General features: G+C 40.8%; 3 protein-coding genes across 3 annotated transcripts; 2 read left to right on the top strand and 1 right to left on the bottom strand.

Annotated features, from left to right (window-relative positions):
- Window positions 1–97: 97 nt before the first annotated feature.
- On the top strand, window positions 98–3,425 carry LOC306697232 (arrestin domain-containing protein 3-like). The gene is made up of 6 exons (XM_079161018.1): window positions 98–391; window positions 614–671; window positions 757–904; window positions 1,547–1,643; window positions 1,769–2,025; window positions 2,301–3,425. The coding sequence occupies exons 1-6, from the start codon at window positions 136–138 to the stop codon at window positions 2,709–2,711; spliced, it is 1,227 nt and encodes a 408-aa protein (XP_079017144.1). The 5' UTR covers window positions 98–135; the 3' UTR covers window positions 2,712–3,425.
- A 749-nt stretch (window positions 3,426–4,174) lies between these two features.
- LOC306696997 (uncharacterized protein) lies at window positions 4,175–9,260 on the top strand (the record flags this gene model as incomplete). The annotated part of the gene is made up of 6 exons (XM_079160735.1): window positions 4,175–4,226; window positions 4,743–5,149; window positions 5,287–5,428; window positions 6,556–6,675; window positions 7,023–7,113; window positions 7,740–9,260. The coding sequence occupies 6 exons, from the start codon at window positions 4,175–4,177 to the stop codon at window positions 7,936–7,938; spliced, it is 1,011 nt and encodes a 336-aa protein (XP_079016861.1). The 3' UTR covers window positions 7,939–9,260.
- Window positions 9,261–14,634: 5,374 nt separating this feature from the next.
- Window positions 14,635–20,535, bottom strand: LOC306697001 (aquaporin-3-like). The gene is made up of 6 exons (XM_079160739.1): window positions 20,373–20,535; window positions 16,942–17,068; window positions 16,645–16,782; window positions 16,360–16,475; window positions 16,023–16,240; window positions 14,635–15,883 (listed from the first exon to the last, which is right to left on the bottom strand). The coding sequence occupies exons 1-6, from the start codon at window positions 20,478–20,480 to the stop codon at window positions 15,688–15,690; spliced, it is 903 nt and encodes a 300-aa protein (XP_079016865.1). The 5' UTR covers window positions 20,481–20,535; the 3' UTR covers window positions 14,635–15,687.
- Window positions 20,536–21,285: the final 750 nt, after the last annotated feature.

The following is a 21,285-nucleotide window of genomic DNA, read 5'->3' as shown; positions in this document are numbered from 1 at the left end:
CGTTGTGTGACGTTATTTTTGTGTGAGCTCAATCTTCGGGCGGAGCCTCATCCAGCTGAGAGTCAGCCGTCGCTCCGTGTAGACACAGGTGGGTGGGGAAAGCAAACGCGTTTGACAGCTAACGGTACATCCAAAATGTCTCCGATAAAGGACTTAAATCTGTTTTATGAAGCTCTCAACCAAGAGGACACTTTTTCTCAAGGAGATACTATCGCAGGCACAATCACTTTCACTTTGACAAAAGAAACCAAAGTGAAGGCCCTGACCGTGAAAGCCAAAGGGGACGCGCGCGTGCACTGGACTCATGGCACCGGAGATAACAGTAAATCGTACAATGCGCACAGGAGATACCTGAAACTCAAAGAGCACGTAATTGCTGAAAATGAGAAAGGTATGTCTGGTAAATATTTAGCCCTATGCTTCGCTCGCTCATCTTAACTGCACAGATGTATGTTATCTTGACTTAATGCTATCTACTTATATGCCACATATTATTGTTCATTTGTATACATTTCTAAACACAACCTGAGGTAGGTCTAATAAATCCAACTGAGCAAATAAAGAGCTGTCAGTTCCCAACAGGAAGTGTTAATGATTCTCAGTTATTTTGCAGCCACTGTACTTCCCAAAGGAGACCATCACTTTAAGTTCAGGTTTACAATTCCACAGGGGTAAGTGTACATTTCTAGCATCTAGCAGGGCTACTGTGTTTGTGTTTACAAATACCTGCATTCATGGACTGGTTTTGTCTTACAGGGACATGCCGTCATCCTTCAAGGGGCTTCATGGAAAGATTGTCTACATGCTGGAAGCTAAGGTGTCCAGAAGCTGGCGGATGCCTTCTACAGTACAAAAAGAGCTCAAATTTGTTTCAAAGTCCCTTTCCCACCATGGCCAAGTAATGGTAGGTGGGACACCACAGTGATACATGTTATGAGTTTGTAATAGTACAAATTAACTCAAATATTTGAAGGAAAATATCCAAGATATCAAGCCACATGACTAAAGATCCAGCTGGCAATAACTGAAAGAAAGGAACAGACGGGTTGAAGGAAACAATGCAGAGTTAGGGATGAAAACAGTTTTATACTAAATGTGTCTGAGCAAAGTGTAGTCTGGCATGGGGAACATTCTAACATAACAGCAGTGTACTGTACTTATATAATATAATAGGAGGCAGTCAACAGGACCGACTGAGAGTTAGGGTGTGGCATGTGAACAAATAGAACACACTGTTTGAATAAACAGGAAATGGATTCAGCAAAAAGTAGAAGGGTGGTGAGTGATGAGAGTATTTAATGATATGATATTATGGCCCTTTAGAGAATAGAGAGAGCATACAGTATTGCCCAGCCCCCCTCTTAAACCTAGTCCGGAAGGATTCATTTTGGGATGTTAGAGTTCACCTTTTTTGGTGATAACCGACAAGGATGGCTAATCCACAGTTTAACAGCGAGATGACAATATTTTCTCCTAAACTTTGAATTTCAGTCGTATGAGTAGCTGCATTGAAAGAAAATATGTTTGTTTGTTTTTGTTGTTCTAGTGTCCACAGTCTGGTTCAGTGGATAAAAAGATGAGCACTTTCTCCGAAGGACAGGTCCAAATGTCTGCTACCGTAAACACAAACATTTGCTCTCCTGGTAAAGTCACTCAACTACATACTTACTTACAGTATACGTGTAATGTATAATTTTGTTATTGTGTTGTGACATTTTTTTTTTTTAAAAACTGTGCATATCCAGATGTTATGATTTGTTTTTTATAGGTGACAATGTGGCTGTTGTTGCCAAAATCCACAATTCCTCTTCCAAAGAAATGAAGCCCAAATTCAGTCTACAGCAGAAAATAGTGTACCGTGCCAATGCCTCCACTAATATCAGTGACCAAAGTCTGTGCAAAATGGTTGGAGAGACGATTGCACCGAATTCAGAGGAATCCGTCTCCTGCGAGTTAACAGTTCCTGCCGATGTCATCCCAACTCTCCATCATTGTGAAATCCTCACAGTTGACCATTACCTTAAGGTATGTAATGATGTAATAGTGGTGTTACATCAACAGAGAAATTGAGTATTTGCATTTGTTTGCAAATATTGGCAGTTATGTAATTGTTGCACAGACAATTCTTGTCTTAAATCCCACGCTTCAACAACTGTTAGAAATACAAAACACCATAACCACACAACAGCATATATGTTTACAGTACAAACAGTAAAATATCAGACTATAATCATGTTTATCAGACGGCACAGTCAATTTAATATAAATAAATGGTAGTTTCATACGTTTCTCTTTCCCAGGTGTATCTGGACATCAGTTTTGCTGTTGACCCGGAGGTGGTGTTTCCCCTGGTCATAGTTCGCTCTGGTTTGGCTGCCCTTCAGCCTGGTGGAGCTGGGGGTCCTGCAGATGGGGCTGTTGGGGCCCCAAGTTACAGCGACTTCCCTCCCCCCGCCTTCCCGACTGGACCTTATCTTGTACCTGCAGGTTCAGCTGCTTATGGCTACCCAGCACCAGATCCCACTCAATATGCAAACATATCAAGTGGATATAATAATCAGTGGCCTCAACAGGCTGCTCCATATGGGTTTCCAACTGCAGCTTCATCCTCAGTGCAGCCTCAAGCCCCTACTGCTCCTCCTCTGTTTCAACAGGGACACGAACCTCCCCCGTATATGTCTCCTTTCTCCCCTTCTCAGGACACTCAGTAGGACTGGGTTGGATCACAAAAGCTGAGCTTCTAAAGGAACAGATAATCTTGACTTAAAAAATGCTGACAGATGATGAGGGCATTTGAGCTATTCATATTGTAGCGTATTTGCTGTTTTGAAACATAAAAAACTGCATGCTGTATTTCTGTAGTATAAATGACATATCTGTGCCCCTCAGTCATTTCCCTGTAGAGTGGAAAAAATGCTTTGTTTTAGTTTATTGAAAACCTATTTTTACTCAGGTTCCTTACTTTTATCACATACTTTCATTCATTCATTCATGGCAATGCCTTTTACCTCAACTTGTTCTCTTCCATATGCAAGCTCTAAGTTTGCCAGGTGCAAACCATGGATATGGTTTTCCTGGGTTTTCAGTAGTGGTTGCAGGCAAAAAGGGAACTTCAGTTCTTTGTCCCCCTGTCCATCACAGCCTGAAATGGCAAGCTAGCCAGAGCCTAACCCCTGTAACGTTGATTTGTATTCTTTATTTTTATCTTAACTATACACTACAGGTGTCTTGTATGATGGGCAGTGTGCAATTTATTTGTTGGCTGGTGGCAGTCTGTGCATGTACTGTAGGCACTGTGTGCATGTGGACTGGCGACAGTCTGTGTATGTACTGTATGTATGCACTATGTTATTTTTGTATTTGTTAACAGCAAACACTATGTTTCCAAGACAAATTTCCTTCGGGACAATACAGTCTATCTTATCTTCTCTTTATCTTATCTTTGTTGGCTGTGACATGTTTGTTATTTCAATATTTAATGTAATGTTGTGTTAAATATAATCAGAATACAAATAAATGTTATTTGAGACCAAGGTTTGAATCATTTTAAGTCCACTGAATATGTTTAATGTGTTTCAGGTCTTTCACATACCTTGCGGTGCATCATGACAGAGAAAAACATCATGTGACCATGCAGGCCCCAAAAGCTGTCCCATTTCTCACAGTAACGAGTGGGCTATCCTATTCAGCTTGGAACACTATTTTCTCCTTATAACAGATTTATGCTCTTTAAATCTAATTGGTAGTCCATGGAGCTGCAGCACACTGGTTGAAAACACATTGCCTTGCATGTCATAGTGGTAAACAAGGAATGTCTATAGGTTGTATTAGCTGTGAACAAATGAACACAGTGTAAACAGTGACGACCTAGTAACAGGTGGAGAGGAGAAAGTCGAAAACAGGCAAAGTCATCCCTGATATTAAGCAATCGCTTTGATCCCTGGACAATAACAATAAAATAGCATTTCAACGGAAGTATACATTTTGAACTATACATGTCCCAATGAAGAGTTATGAGGAGGAATGCTCGGATCCTCCATTCATCTACCCCACTGATGGACGCGCAGTGGGAGGTTGCATGAACTTTAGTTCCAGCCCACTTGCACTTGTTGCTCCATAGATGCAGGTTGGATTGCCACGGGATACCCCCAAAGTATCAGTGCCTGTCCTCGCCATGGGAAGAAGGCTGCCGTGTGTCTATTTGCTTGTCTTCGTCATTTTCCAAGGTAATTTTAAAAGCTGTTTTAAAGATTTTAAAGATCGAAAGCGATTCGAAGCCAAGGAAAACGGCCGCTCGCGTATTCAGATGAACGTTTTTCGACGTTAGCTGTCCAATAGCTGCATGTTGTTCGTCGTATCTTTAGTACGTTATTCGAAAGACCCTTTCCAAGTCGAAGCTACCGTTAACGTTACATCGATAAATAACAAGCCTAACCCGTGTAGCCGATCCGGCCTCTTTTACCAGAATGTAGCTATTAGCAGAAAGGGAGACCAGCTACGTTACATTGAAAAAGTTGTGTTGCGATCAAGATATATTGCTTTTTTCTGTTTCTGTTGTATGCCGATTAGTAGGACACTTACCAGCTACTTGTCAAACTCTACTCTTCTGACTTGCATGCTTTTTAATAAAACAAAATGTAACGTAATTAATTGTATAAACTCCCTCCTCAAATAACAACAATGGCTGAGAGGATTATAACAGCTCGAACAATGCCTTTTTCCCCCCCATGTCCCCTCCACAGAGTCGTCTGGCTTAAAGATTCAGAACAAGCTGCTGGCTAAATGTCTGCAGGTGCACGGAGGGACTTTGGGAGGCAGAGTATCTCTGGGTGATTGCAGCCCATATTCAGCCTTGCAGGAATGGCGTTGGCTCCCAGAGAGCCAGGCCCTCAGCAATCACCACACTGGGGAGTGTCTGACCGCACCGAGAGAGCAGTATGAAGGCGTCCACCTGCAGCCCTGCATCTTCAGGGCCGAAAGTGACAACACTGATGATGCCGGGGTGGCAGCGGTGGATATAGGCAGAGAGGCAAGCAGCCAGGCATGGTTCTGTTCCAAGAAGGGCCACCTCACTTTGGTAGGGAGGGGGCTGCACCTGAGTGCAGCACAAGAATCCACTTTGGTCTTCCTTTCGAAGGAACACAAGCAGGTAATAATATTTTAGAGGAACGGAAGGTTTTTCTCTGATAGTACCGTCAGATTACTTTAAAAACTAGGGGGGGAGAAGCATATTGTAGCATGTTTTTTACTTAAAAAGAGTATAAAATGTCTCATGTTCTTTCCAAGCCTGGCAGCAGGTGGCGGACGCTTGACAACCAGACACTGTGCAATGGGAGAGACAAGCAACACCAACCTCACCACAATCTGGGGAAATCATTGGAACCTGGGATTTTTCCAAGTGTCGTCTCTGATATAAAGGCTGAATCACGTAAGGACCTTTTAAAGTTTCTCACTAACAGTAGTTTACTAAATCTTCCCACAGTATGTGACTAATAAAAGCAACATAAATTTCTTTTAAGGACCGGCCAGTGGCTTTGCGAGGTTATACCCCCCTAAATTACAAATGTTATCACCAACAGTGTAAATACTTGACATTATTGTGAACCATATTTCAATCACATGAGCTTTTAGATTGATTTCCTAATTTGCAGTCAGATAGTTGAATCAGGTCATGCTAGTGAAGTATACTTTTTCTTTTTAAATCTTTGTTAATATTATGGTAGACCTGAATTAGAAAAGAAATAACCATAGATTATAGTTTTGTTGTCGTGTGGTTGCCAGCAGGAACCATTTCCAAAACTCAACGTGTTGGTGCATTCATGGACCCGCTGAAATCTAAGGATTAAAGCAAAAAAGCATTTCTTCGACAAGCTATGTTGTCAGAAAACAAGAACAAACAAGCAAACGTGGACATCGTGAAAAGGATAATGAATGAATGTGTCGGGCTTGGAAAAGATTGCTGATCTTCAAAGCTTGACTGTTTTGATTTCTTTAAATGCATCGACAGGGAGTCTCTACAGGACATCCCTCTTTCCATTGTGATGTGTTACTTTACTCAAGTATTTTGAAACCTTTGCAAGTTGTTCTCACCATAGCAAAACTGACATTTATTGCACAATGATTTGCATTAAATATTGATGTGTGCAAATTGTAGTCTGTGGGCTAAAATATAGAAAACCAAAAATGCTCACGCGTTTCAAAAGTGCATGTGATATATTAGATTTTGGTCACGTGATGTTTTTCTGCCATGGCCTGTAGATTAGATTACAATATGCCTGCTTTTGTCGTGATGATTGAATTTATTTGAGTGCACTTTTGACTAATCAATATTTTCCTCATCCGGGACGGCAGCCAACCACTCTATGAATCAGCATCCCCGCAATGCTGACTCGTGCTGTGTTTATATCGGGCATGTCCTGTTTGTACTGATTTCCATCTTTCTGCTAAAGATGGACAAACAACTATCACTTCCTTCATCAGAAGGGCAAACAAATCAGACCTGTGAGGTTTAGTGTTGGTCATTGCTTCTAGTTTCCTTTTTTTGTCTACTTGTAGTTGACGGTATGATGGCAGTTGAAGTCACACAAACACATCCTGTAATGGAGTTGCCTCTTCTGTCCCCGAGCACCAAATCCCCTTCAGATCCCACCATGGTTTTCTTCAGTATGGACTATGGTAAGTTTGGGAGACTGAACTCAATAATCTAACTTCTGTCTGTCAATTTTTTTAAGTGGAAATATTTAATTCCAAAATACTGAAGGAGTAAACATAACAGCTCTGTCAATTGTTCAGTGAGGATGTATTTACCTTTCCACCACTAGGTGGAGATGGGTGAATGTGAAACTGTGTTGCAATGTTTGCAAAGGAGTGTCAATGGGCATTTATTTGAAGGTTCAGAGTCTTGACAGAAATGTAACAAGTACTTGAACAAGAATCACAACTTAGAAAGAGGTAAATATGAGTTCAAATGTGGGTTGTGTAAAATGAATGATGTGTCGCTTGGTCTGCGTGCATGTGTACAGGGATGGGCTGGAAGATAACCATGCTGGTACTTAGCTCTTTGGCTCTGGTTCTGGGGACTGTGATTCTTATCCTCAATGTTTACTCCAACAGGTGAGTGCTAAACACACACACACAATACACAGAAAAAAACACATTTTTTAATTTATTCATAGTTTTACTTTTGGAAGGATTAGTTGACCAACATTATTTAAATGTATTATCAATTTACTTATTAACTAATCATTTATATGGTAAAGTAGACTCAATTTTACTGGTACCAGCTATAGATTTGCTTGTTTTGATTTTGTTTTCTCTTTGAAAATTGGATACATTTTAGTTTCTTGAGTCTGAATCTGAAGAAGGGAGCAATTTTAAGACATCGCTTTGGTCTCTGTGTGTGATGGGCATTTCACATTTCAGAGTAATAAATTGATTTAAACTCAATAACATGAAACATTACAGTAGGCTCTCAAGTGCATACTGAAAAGACACAACAAGTCTATCTAATGCGCAGCTGACACCCTGCTCATATTTGTATTGAATGTTGGTCTTCAATGTACATTTTATATAGAATTTGGGAGACCCACATTCAATAAAATTCAGCTTTTATTTTTTATTTTTTTTAAAGAACATAGAGAAAATGAAGGAAACATTGGGGCAAAACATTTCAAAGAGCTTTGGTACAAAGCAAACTGTTGTACCTCCACCCACTATCTGTCCTTGTCTAACTCTGCCAGAAGGAAGAAGGTGGTGTGTGTTTTGAAGTCATACACTCCGAGGCCTGAGGTGAGCATTCCTGGGTCCCCGGTGTCCAGTGAAAGAGCCCCGCTGACAGAGCATGCCATGCGCCTCCCGCATTCCTCCCCCACTTTACAGCGAGGAGAAATCCTGATCGAGTGGAAGGACGGCACTGTTACTCCACTGTACGAGGCCTGAAGGTTGCGCTGTTTAGGCATTTCTGGACATGGCATGGTTGCTTGTGCAAGGTTAAAGTATGTGTGTTGTGTTCTGAATCTATCTGAAGGGGAGAAAAACAAAAGGCAAAATAAAAGGTTACCTGCTGTTGGCGTCAAAATGATACTAGGCAAACTGTGTGGTTTTTATCAAATGTAGAGCTCATGGATCAGACCGTTTCTGTTTGACTTAGCTCAGGAAGATAAAAGCTGGTGTGAAGCTGCCAGAGTAGAACAAAGTGTGTAAGTGTGAGCTGAACTATAAGCTTATAAAAGTCTTGTCTTCTGGTGTTTGAGATTAAAGGGATTTCCTGTTGGATCAAAGGACTGTTAAAGGAATGTTACAGCATTCAGACATCTTTTTCTCTGCTTACTTTAAGTACAATTCAAGGGCAAAGTAGACAATAGCTTAGGGCTTTAGTTGGATAAATACTTAGGGAACTAATCTTTTTTTTTTTTTTTACCTCGGCCTATATGAAGATCTGACCATCTAGCCCCAGTTTAATGTTGGACACTGTTGCGCTGTGGGATGAGCTCAGGTGACCCATTACATATTTACTTGTCATAACATGCCTAACAACAAACCCAAACACACCTTGGCTCCTGAGACTCACGCCCTTAATATTGGGATTATTTGAGGAAACTATAATTACAGTTGTTTCGCAACTTTGTGGTGGTGTGTTGCTAGAAACACTGTTAGATGTAGGTTGTTAAGATGTTTCAGAAGGAAATCTTAACATAGTGTACGTAGCAAATGTCAAATGTTTGACACAGTATAATTCAGTACTGTTACATAGACATTTATTAATTTGAATTGTGAAAAGAGGCCTTGCTTCTAACATTGATTTGAGCTTGACAGTTCATTCTCAGCCTTGGAAACGATCTCCACTCAAGGTCCACTTGAGCTTTTTAACCTCACCACACATTCTTCATCAGCAGATGAAGTTTGCACAGTTGACATGGACCTAAAGATGTTTAAACTGTTCCATTAGTCTGTGTTCACTGTGAAGATGATGAGGTTGAAAGCTGCAGAACCAGCTTTTGACTTGAGACTGTTTTGTCAGCTATCGTTGACCTTTTGTGTTTGTATGTCTCAACCTGGTAGACCATTCATTTGTGGTAAATGTTAGTTTTTTTTAAACAAAAAAGTATTTTATAATGTGAAACAGCTAATAAAATGGGATATATAAACGGTATATACAATTGGCTTGTACTTTTTATGACTACATAGTGACATGATGTATTATCTAAAGCGTATGTTTTTCAGTGTTTAGTGTACATCAGCCAACCCTCCATAGTTTAATACTATCCTGTGTGAGGGGGAAAGGGAATGGCTGCTGACAAAAGCACCATTTATAGTAATTAATTCAGGGATTCAGTAATCACAGAAATGTTAGGTTGATGTTGACGGTGATGAGGCTTCTAGAGAACATGGCATTCCCTGTGGCACGGAAACTTCCCAGCAGGAGGAGTCTGTTTACAAGGGAGAACCAAAGGCCGTTTTACTGTTTTTTGGGAGAGGCCGAGGTGTTGTTGTTGGGTAGGTCCATTTAATCTCTCCTTCATTTTAACAATAATGAGCAGATTTGTGTTTGGACAAAACACAGCCAGAAGGAAAGAATGTCCATGTAAACCTGCTTATATGTGCTTTTAATGGACATTTTTGTGCACCAAACCTAGAGCTGACACCCCGTCTGCCCTGCTGGTAGTGTTTATCCTAATGAGAGGGCACAAAGTTTAATGAACAACACACACACAGCACCCTAAAATGACATGGCACCCCACACCCTTCTAAACCACATCCACATGCCTGATGAGAAAAAGGTTATTTTCTTTCTCTTTTTCTTTTTTTTTTGTTGCAAACAAATCCTTTAGCTTCCGAAATAATTGGCATCGAACTGTGTGTAAGCTACATCGTAAGAACATTAGGTTTACTTTTTACTTATGTTTTGTTGTAGACCTGCCACACAGATAACAATGCAGTTTATATTTGGGTGTGAACGTTAGTTTTCTTTAATGTTTTGTGTCGGTACTCCTGCACACTGCTTATGAAGGTAAAGTGCTGATGTCAGCTTTGTAATTCTTGTGTCTGGTGAATAGTCTTGGGATCGTACGCCCAACCTGTGGTTATCCAATGTGGATCGTGTGATCGCCCTAAAGCACTTTTACAGATGGTAAAAGTGCTTTCAGTCATTTATGTCAGCACTTTAACCACATTGTCAATGTTTAATTTCTAATCCAGTGTGCTGGAGCCAAACACATTAACTGTATCGCTGTCCAAATTCGTACAGGCTTGTACTGTATGTGCACAGGTGTGTCTGCTTGCAGGTGAGCCAGAAGAGAGTGGGAGACACACCTGTATGAAAAAGAGGGGTGTGTTATACAAAGATGTGTTTTTACTTGGTTCTTTTCACAGACTGTTTCAGCGGCAAAAACCAAATCTGGCTCAGTGAGTTGGGTCGTTAGAATGAACATTTTCATAAAGAGATGGAGGTGCCTACCTCCTTTCCACAAACTACACATTGAATAATAAATTGTCTATACCTTTTTTGTGCATATGTGTGTATGTCACTGTGTTGACTTTCAAAGGTCTGAGTTGTTGCATGCTCCATATGATTTCCATTTTCAGATACCTCTACTGTCCATATCAGCTTGTTTTATTATCTGTGTATGTGGACCATACAGTTGAAATAAGTATTGCTCAACGTGTTTGACAGAGTATTTAATGAAGTGTCTGTGTGTGTGTCTGTAGTGTTATTGATATTACCGTATGCATGGTTTGTTCACTGCCCCACAGGTTGTGATTTACTCCATGTAGAACTGGCTCTTGGATCCACTCTGTTGATCCACTCTCTTGGATCCACTCTGTTGAATGATGGATAGGAATCACCAAGTTCTTCAAAGTCGGTGTATTGAATATGTTGATGGATTCACTGCAGCTTCACAGTAAAAGCTGCTGTTTTCACACACGCACATGGCCGGCACATGGTACGAGCTCTTACTGTACAGGCCATTAATGTTACCAGCCTGAACCAGACACTCCATACAACTGTGTGAGATACATTTCAGTGCTCTGTGAACTATAGGGTGAAAGTTGTATGAACTTACCAGAGCAATTCACCTCTTATGCATACTTGTTTTTCTTTCCGTCTTTTGTTTTTTTTATATGTATTGAAAGGGAGAATACTGCTGATGTTTTCACATAAGCTTGTTTTGTTACGCAATGCTGAAACATAGCCAGGCGCAAAGACTTTGATGAGACTCTGGCATGAGCAAGCTGGCACAGATGGAGATTTTACAGGTAAACCCAGTACCAGATCCCATGAAAAGGAATATATTCTTTCTTCCCACAACGCCTTCATGGGATGATTCATACTGGCTTATCCTACGCCAAGTGGTGACTGGTCATTAGGGGCAGTCAGAGTGAACTGTGCATACAAATTATGTTATTATGAATTCTCAAAGCTTACTTTCTGCCATAATGTATTATCTATGAATATAGCATCTTCCTAAAGTGCATATCATTTGTGTTGGGATTCAATGTTGTCATCATGTTAGCCAGGATGTTGCTGCTTCAGACTGCGTTCTCCTGTGTCCACAGTACGGTGGCCTGTGTGGCATACAGCGGCCGCGGGCTGTGGGGCTAGCCCCTCTCTCACAATGCAATGTGAATTGTTTGTGGGAAAGTCTGAATACGCATGCTGAGAGTGTGTCTGTATTGATCACACAAATTTGATGTCTAGTGGGGCTGACAGCCCGTAGCCCCTTTATTGCGTCATTTAAAATTTGATTGGTTATCTGTCGGCGCACACACTAGCTTGGAATTGAGTGCTTGGCAAGGAGAGGGGAGACTTTCTTAGCGACCGCCAGCGAACTTGAGAAAATTAATGAAATTGGATTATGTACGCAAGCACAAGTTTGAAACCTTTAATTTGGAGGATGATTTGGAATTAAAGCACCTCGGGAACCACCAGCCACTGGATATTATAATCACTCTAACTGCTGGTAAAATGAACCATGTTTTTGTTTTGTGTGATTTTCAAATAAAAAGTGACTAACTGTTAGCATACAAAAGAAGGTAGAGATGGTACTTTGTTTGAATGTTAACGTTATGCATGATGCATCAACAGTTGAACTAGTTTGTCCAGCCGTAGGCTTATGAGGATAGAATATTGAGTTCTTAATTAAGGCTTGTCATTTTGTAACTTGTGAAATTGCTTTTTTTTCTCTCTCTTTCTCTCTCTCTCTCTCTTTCTCTCTCTCTCTCTCTCTCTCTCTCTCTCTCTCTCTCTCTCTCTCTCTCTCTCTCTCTCTTTCTCTCTCTCTTTCTCTCTTGTTTATTTTTGCACAGACTGTTGAAAATGCAACAACAAGATTTTCAGTGGTCAGGAAGACCCAATGAGTTGGGTCGTTGCAATGAACATGTGCATTGAATATGTTGATTTAGCTGTTTGTTATTTGAATAACTCCAGCTGCTGTTATCCCACACACACATGGCCAGCACATGGTACGAGCTCTTCCCTCAGGTGTTTCATTTTATGTATAACAAAACAGGCCATTAATGTTACCAGCCTGCACCAGACACTCCGTACAACTGCGTGAGATACATTTTAGTGCTCTGTAAAGTACAGGGAAAGTTGTAAGAACTTATCAGAGCAATTAATCTCTTATCCTCTTTTTTCTTCCTTTCTGTCTTTCATTCTTTCTTTGTATATCAGTAATAAAAGCGAGAAGACTGCTGACTTATCCCACATATTTATCAGCTTATTGTTTCTGTGAAAGTGTGTTACGCAATGCTGAAATATAGCCAGGTGCAAATGCTTTGATGAGACTCTGGCATCAACAAGTTGGCCTCGGGGATATGATGGAGATTTTACAGGTATACCCAGTACCAGATCCTGTGAAAAGGAATATACTTGGTATGTGAGATCATGAGATGCTATATTGAGGTTTAGCATGAAAGCATTCGGTTTTGGGAAGAAGGGAACCTTTTTTTTTTTACACAAAGCCTTCATGGGAGGATTCATACTGGCTTATGTTACACCAAGTGGTGACTGGGGACAGGTGGGGTATAGCACCACCTGTTGTCATCAGAGAGAACATGTGCATACAAGTTATGTTATTATTCATTCTCAAAGCTTACTTTCTGCCATAATATACTCTAGGATTTAATGTCATCATGTTAAGTAGCCAGTATGTTGCTGCTTCAGACTGCGTTCTCCTGATTCGTGGTGTCCACAGTACGGTGGCCTGTGTGGCATACTGCGGCCTATTTCAAATTTGATTGGCTATCTGTTGGCGCAAACACCAGCTTGGGATTGACTGCTCGGCAAGGAGAGGGGAGACTTTCTTAGCGGCCACCAGTGAACTTGAGAAAATGAGTGAAAGTGGATTATGTACTCGAGCACAAGTTGGTGGAGCAGCATTCAGACAAGTGAAGGAAAACAGGTATGTGCTTAGTCGGATCATAACGTGTATTAAACTGTGGAAAATGTGAAACTGTACTGCGGTATTTAATCATTTTAATGTTAACTTTGAACTATTTGGTACGGCCACAGGCTTATAAATGATAGAATATCGCATTCTTAATTCAGGCTTGTAGTTTTGTAACTTGTGAAATTGCTCACTCACTCTTTCTTTTTCTCTCTCTGTGTATGTGTATAAGACCATTTATTTTACATATAAAAACACCGTTGGTTACACCACACCCTTGGGCAGCACTTTTGGGGCGAACAACACTTCACCACTGACCCAAATCAACCCCAGTAAACCCCTTTAGAACAATCAAATCCATGGGTTTTAATAACATGAAAAGAAACAAACAAGGAAATACAAAATCCTAGGTTGGGAGGCAGCAAGACCAGAAGTCCCCACACCACAGCCTCTCTCTCTCTCTTCTGGTGCTGGCACAAGAGCTTTTAAGCACATCCTTCCCAGGCCAGGTGCACCTTGTTGAGCAATGCAGCACACCTGAGCAGAGCTACTACAGAGGGAAAAGGTACAGCGCAGAGACACATACAGCTTTAACAGCTTGCCCGAATCCAAACTCTGCAAGAACAGAATTGTCCTTTGTGTGATTCTCCTCAAATTCACATTTACATGTAGTTTTCATATTTTGTTGATAAATGGAATGTAGGCAAGAGTTTCTATCAGAATGAACCCCTGGCATAGAAGTCCAGGGCTCATTTGATTTGATATACAGTATGCACTGAAGGACGGTGGCCCAGTTCTGGTCTGTGGGTACTGAGGTATGCTTGGAAATAAACCGAGGCCTTTAAATAGCAGTGCAAAATACTGCTTTGCACTGCATAATGATGGAGCGGGTCTCCTTTTGGGAACATGAAATCATTATTTGTGCACAGCTGAGTGCTTGTGTTGAGTTTGTCCACATGGCTGTGGTCTTGTTTTCCGCTTAACTCTCAACGGTGGACAAGGCTGGTTCATTCTCTTAACTCTGTTCTCTTATTTTAAAAAGAGTATGAAGACTAAATGGAATGAAAATATTTTGTTCAATCTGCTGAGAAGAGAAGTCGCCCACATGTTGCTCACCCTACCCCATCTGACCCAATGTTGTCCCTGGTGCCCTGGTGTAATCTGATTACATCCCACCCCCTCCCAAAAAGAGTAGTATCAGTGACAAACAATACTAAAATGTAACAAGAACGTAACAGGATCCACATTCATGCAACAATCAAAAAGAGAACTTTATTGTTTCAGTACAAAAGTATTTCCCCTCAACCTACTTACTTTCTACCAAGAGGCTAACAGTCCAGTTTAGCACCCAACCAAGGAGCCATACACAATGTGCACTACAATAGACTACATAACAATTTAAAGACGGATAGTTAATATTGTGCAGTACATCACATATCATTCTCACTTGTTAACACATCTGATATTTGAAGGCATCAAATTAGAAGGCTACAATGATTCCTCTAATAACATTTAGTTCATACAAAGGCCAAATTATGAAGTTTGCTAGCTGATAACATTTCAAAATAATTGTAAGCTTTTTTTAAGAGTTGCTGGTTTGGACTTTAACAGGGCAAAGTCAGTGTATGTAAAAAGACAGCAGCTTTATTATGGCTGCTTTTAGATAGCCGTGATGAAGTGAAGAATGTTGTGCTTCACCATATGTCAGCTCTAAACAACAGAGTTGACGTAGTCTACATGGATAGCATCACTTCACTTACTATACTTAACATTTACAATATATTTAAATCTATAATTTTTTAAGTTGAAGATTAAAATGTATATTTCCCAATTTCCTGACAATTTTCCTGAACTCAAATGTTAATAGTGAAAGATTCTGGACGGAGGAAATGCAAAGAAATTGGTTATGGTGACCATACGTCTGTCTAAACATATATATATATATATATATCTACAATGTAAAAACTTATATAAAACTACATTAGTATGAAGCATACAATACTGTTCAATCTGGAGTGCTATAGACTCTAATATTCAAATGTTCATCTCCTGAAAGAATTAATGTAATTCTGTGTTTCTGAAGTTGTGTTTCTCCTCTCTACTTGCACACAAACATTCTCTATAATATAATACAATCACATGATAATGTTAAGAGTGGGGGAACTTGGGAGATAACCCAACAGCTGTGAAGATGGTTTGTAAAAAAAACAAAACCAGTTGTGGCTGGAAGGTAAAATGCTGGAATGTGTTGGTATTTACAGAATGTGCAAGTGTTAGTGTGTGTAGCTCTCTAACACAATCAGTGCATGGATTTGTCCTTGGTTTTGTCATTAGTGGCGACATTGGTGAGTTGGACAGTCTCCTCCTCGAGGCCTTTCTTGTCACGCACTTCTCCCTCCACATGGAAGCCAACCATCAGCTGGTAGATGATCACACCGATGATGGTGCCAAGGAATGGAGCAAAAACAGGCACCAGGAACCAGCCATTTCTAACCCTGAGGAGTGACAAAAGAAGAGTTAATTATAAAGACGTGTTTTACTTTGTCTGAAGGGGACAAGGATAGTGAGCACTGTGAGTGTTCACATAGAGGTAAACCGTGGATGCAGAAAATGCTTTAAAATCTCTGCACTTACGTGAAAACTTCGCCGCCCCACCCAGCAATAGCAGTGAAAAGACGTGGTCCGAGGTCTCTGGCAGGATTGACAGCATAGCCAGAGTTAAAGCCCATAGACAGTCCAATGACCAGAACCACAAATCCCACAGTAAAGGCCTCCAGTCCTGCGGGGATGGCGTTGTTGTGTGGATCCACAATAGCCAGAATACACACGATCAGCGCTGCTGTGCCAATGATCTGTGTTGGAGAGAGGTACATGTACGAGATAATCGTGAGTTGGACACCTGAGCTGTATCACCTATATTTTAAAATGTTTAATTTAGAGTATGACAGCTGTTTTCATTTCAAAGGGGTACCTGGTCAAAGAATCCATTGACAAGAGTGAGATGTTTTCCAGGGTACGTAGCAAAAATGCCAGCTGTGGCATTAGGTCCAGTCACATTGAAAGCTCCAGGAAAGTCCCACAGGGCATCTAAAGGGATACAAACAACAAAATATAGCATGAAATATTTTCTTGTTTAGACAGGTTGTCTAAATAACGCACGTAGACTGTGTGAAGCCTAAAACACAAATCTGTTCGTACATGGTTGTAATAACATACATTTTTTACATGTGGCTCCACATCTGGAGTGATCCCTTACCGTAGTACATGCCGAAAATGACAGCAGCACCAAAAAAAGCACCGATTGTCTGAAAGAGGAAGTACACAGGGAACTTTTTCCAGGGCTCTCTTCCGAGCAGGCATAGGGCAAAGGTCACTGCAGGGTTCAGATGGCCACCTGTAAATGTACATGGTGACAGTGTGTCAGTATTATAGACCATGAAGTGCAACAACATTAACGAAATATACACTCAGACTCCAGACGTATCAACACAAAGTACAAAGCTGGTGAAAATGTGCTCCTGTATATTGAATTTGTCTGAGAAACGTTGTGTACCTGATACCTCGCCACAGACCAGGATGCCTAACATGGCAGCGAAGCCGAAGGCAAAGTTGACTGTGAGGAACATGCCATGGGAACCACCACTCAACACCAGCTGGGCCACAGCACCACAACCGAACATCTGAAGAGAGAGAATAAATGTGATCATTATCAGTGAAACCAGCTGAACAAAGACCCATTCAATGAGCTCTACTCAGAATTAAATGTGCTATATTGTGTTTGTAATGGAACACAGGAGTACAGTATATTGCATGGACAGTAAGGTCTGAGTTGACCTTGATTTGGGGGGGGGGGGGGGGGGGGGGCAAAAAGAAAGAAAATCTGATTCCTTATTGGATGAGGGAGTAGAGGAAAATATGTGTTCACGGGCACGTGACTGATTCTGTCAAAAGAAGAAGGATTAACAGAACTGGTTGCTTTTAAATGTAGGAGTTTACTGCCAAGCAGGTGCCATACTGTTTATTCTGCATCCTGTGTCATTATGTGTGTGTGTGTGTGTGTGTGTGTGTGTGTCCATTTCCTCTTTGTATGTGTTGGGTTTAGGAATATGTGTGGTCCATGCATAGACTGCTGCTCTTTAAAGCCCCCTGATGAGGATGCTTTTCAGCTCGACCGCAGGACTCAGATGTTGAGGTTAGCTTGGGGGAACCACACTCAGAGGGACTGGCGCCTGAGGGGGGTTCATCATCAGTGGGCTCAGTCTAAACTCTTTTCCATCCCTGATGAAGCCAGCCGTGACTGGAAAAATTCTACATAAAAGCCCCATTACTTAAGTGGAAAGAATCCGCCCCTCTTTCCCACTCAAACTCGATTAGAGACATCATGTCTAAAGAAGACCCCATTATCCTAACCGGGGAACGGACAGTCAATTTTGCAAAGTGTGATGCCCCTTCCTATTTTATTGATCTGATTTGATTCCTTTGATTTGATGAATCCTAGTTATTCATTTTCTGTGTCCATTATTTCTCTACTTACTATTTCTGTTACTAATAAGGTATATTATAGATATTTTCTTTGTATTCCTGTCTGTAATTTTAACTTTATTACCCATATCTTAGAATATATGTGGTTGTATGTGTGTTTTTTTTATTGTTTTAGCAGATGGATGTGTTGTGATACGGGTGAGTTCAGGAAAACAAAATTTAGATTTGTGCTTAGTTTTGTTTCCACTAGAAAGGTCTCATTTAAATCTGACACTGAATCTGAGAGCAATAACTCTGAAGTGCTCATATTCACCAGTGACTGCGTGTTCACTCTGTTTAAGACTTCCAGACACTTGGTATGTTGCTGTCATTATGTTATAGTTAGTTAACTGCCCCACAACACCTCCTCAACCAACATTCAATTGGCTGATTCAGCAGGTCATCCATCCATGCAGCTACTCCCAGCTTTTAACACAGTCGGGGAGCTTATAAAAAAAAAACACAGCAGTGAGCCTACTGAAACACACATGTGGCTATTGTTTAGGAGCTGAAGGCATCACACATATGCTGGCCTGGAACCAGTCTCTAAATCACAACCTGTGTGATGTTTTTCAAATTCAGGATGAAGAGCCTCAGAAGCCCCCCCTAAGGCTAGTCAGAGCAGGGAACAGTGTTTTGAAGTGGAAAATGAAGTGCACCGTTGTGAGAGTGCAATGAGGGGTTAACAGAACAGTTACAGGACAACCAAAGACATTCGCTGCCTGCAGGTGACCCTCAAGGACTGACTGATCTGTATCAGATACTACAAATTCCACTTTGAGTGTGAACAGCGGACATCCAAACACACTATACTGCCCACAGCCTGTGGCAAAAAAGTCATTCTCTTCACCATGAAATATTCTGTTTATAAATCCTAACAGGTTGCTAGGAGCTAGTGACACATGCCAAGAATGCCAAAATCAATACAAAGAGTTACACACACCCTCACCGTCACGTCATCTATCCCTCCAGGCCATCATACACTTGTGGCAGATTACTTATTACTTAACAAGTTTGCCATGTTTAATTTGTCACTAGGATACAATGTATTGCCAGGCTGATGCCTGGAGAGAGAACGTGGTTGACAAAGATAATGACAGATAGATAATAAAGATAGATAATAAGATAATATCTGCTAGAGGAAGGACACTACATCAGTCATGTCAGTGATGTGATGCCTATTGTTCTGCCACCGACTCTCCCAGTGCTGCCATCGACATGTGTCACTAAAGAATCAGCCGCCGCACCTTTCTGTCCCGTCAGCAGTTATACCTGATGCTGAATCCTTTTACAACAACTATGAAATATTTTCAATTTTCATAAGAGCCAATTTTCAATCCTCGGCTCTTATGTAAGTAGTAGTCATTTTTTTCTTTTCTTTGTTACATTGACTTGGATTATGCATCAGAACAAAATGTTCATTTCAAATAAAAGTAATGTGCTTCTACGCCTTTATAACTGGCTTTGGCATATCACTGAAAATGAGTCACTAATCGCTGGGAATGTTAAACCATTATGGGAGCCTTTAACCTACTAAACTGGTTGTTGTACTAGTATTTAAAACAATTTAAATCCAAGTACCAAGTTTCTGCCAAGACAGGGGTAAGATAAATACTTCTTACAGTACTGTAGCCATTGTTTGTACATCAGTTCAGCATCTGGATCTATTTTACTCAAGGAACAAAAGAAGTGTCTGTTTCTCTTGCGATGCAGAAATGTTCATTTTAAGCTGAAACAGCATTTATGACGGGGGCAAAGTGGGATGATGAGCTACTATTTCAGATTTGCCCTTTGAGTGTTGCAAAGCATCAGTCTGTGGTAAAAGAGGACTAACGTAAGTGATGTTTAAAAGTGCAGTATGTAGTTTAATGCCCGTGATACGAAGCTATTCGTACTCGTGCACACAAACACCTAACACACTGAATGATCACAAAAAGTCATGAGGTCTTGGCTCCGGGATCCTGGATCCTGGATCCCAGCATCCAAGCTAATATTGTTGTGTTATCTTATGGTTTTGTCCACAGAGCATGATGTCCTGAACAACCTGTTACTTACCTGTTTTTTGCGAACTCAGTTCTGAAAGTAACCCTATAGATTCACACTCTTTGTCTAACACAAACATTGTCCTTTTGCTCGCTTTGAACTCCATGAATATTTTATAAATGACAAGCAGTTTCTGCAATCACTTCTCAAACATACATACATAAAAGAATACAAATGCTGTCATATAGAGTGTAATTGATCACAATAAAATTGAACGGTGAGGGTACTTTCAGAAAAGTAAACGCTGTGAGAGGACAGACAACTACTACCAACATGCACTATATTTAACAGTATGATCATTTTAAACTCTTCATTTAAAGCGTGGAAGCTTTAGAAAAAAAAAAGATCTATTTCAGCATGAGATGATGCGATATAAGTTCCATGCATAGGCTACACACACTTGTACAATCACACACTTACCACAAGGATGAGAGTGCCAAGACACTCTGCCAGGGCCTGGCGAAGCAGCTTGTTACGGATCTGGAAGAACCGGGACAGTCTCTCCAAATACATCTGCTGTCTGCCCATGTTTTCTTGCAAAAGGCTGATAAGACTGTGAGAAGACAGGCACGGTAGGTAGTGTTTCCTGAGTTGCTGTGAAGCTGGGAGGAACGGGCTTCTCTTATAGAGCCATGATGGACTTGGATTGGGCCGGTGCCAAGCGTGAGCCACACCCTCTCAACCACGCCTCCCTGCTTCTCACACAGTGATTCAGCCTTTGGGTTTCTCACTGGTCAACTTTCTTCTTCTCACTCTCCCTCATAACACACGCACACACATGCACTTTACATTGTTATACCTGTGAGCTCCTTCATTGACCTCATTCATACCTGCAAACCGATACTTGAACCTCCTCAACACATGCCTAACCATTAGCAGAGCTTTCCCAAATATAATCCAGTGATCACATTTGTTCATTGAAAAGTTCAGCCAAAACCCAAACTCCTGGACAAATAATACAAATGTCATTACAGGAACAGAAAAAAGTCAAGAGCTTCCCTATCCATAACTTCCCTGTGTGTGAGAAAGTTTCTTTGCATTTGAAGAACTGTATTTATCGCGGATTTTGTTTAAATGTAATTACTGTAAGAGCACATTTCCCTGTGCTGTTATTTTGCAAACTTATTATGGCAATACCTGGTTTACAGTGTAACAGTGTTGCCTGCCCTGATGTCATTACTGTCTCAGATTATGCAAATAAATCACATCTGGAAAAAAAACCCTGAAAGATAGAAAGGATAAATCATGTAAACACTTTGTGTAGCCTCTACCCACCTTAATCCACCAAAATAAAAATGTCTTACACAAACATATTTGTTAAATCTACTTTGGA

Source organism: Pholis gunnellus, assembly GCF_910591455.1.
Source record: "Pholis gunnellus genome assembly, chromosome: 6".
NCBI classification, from domain to species: domain Eukaryota; kingdom Metazoa; phylum Chordata; class Actinopteri; order Perciformes; family Pholidae; genus Pholis; species Pholis gunnellus.
Note: the sequence above shows the minus strand (reverse complement) of the source record. Positions and strands in the feature narration are given on the sequence as shown.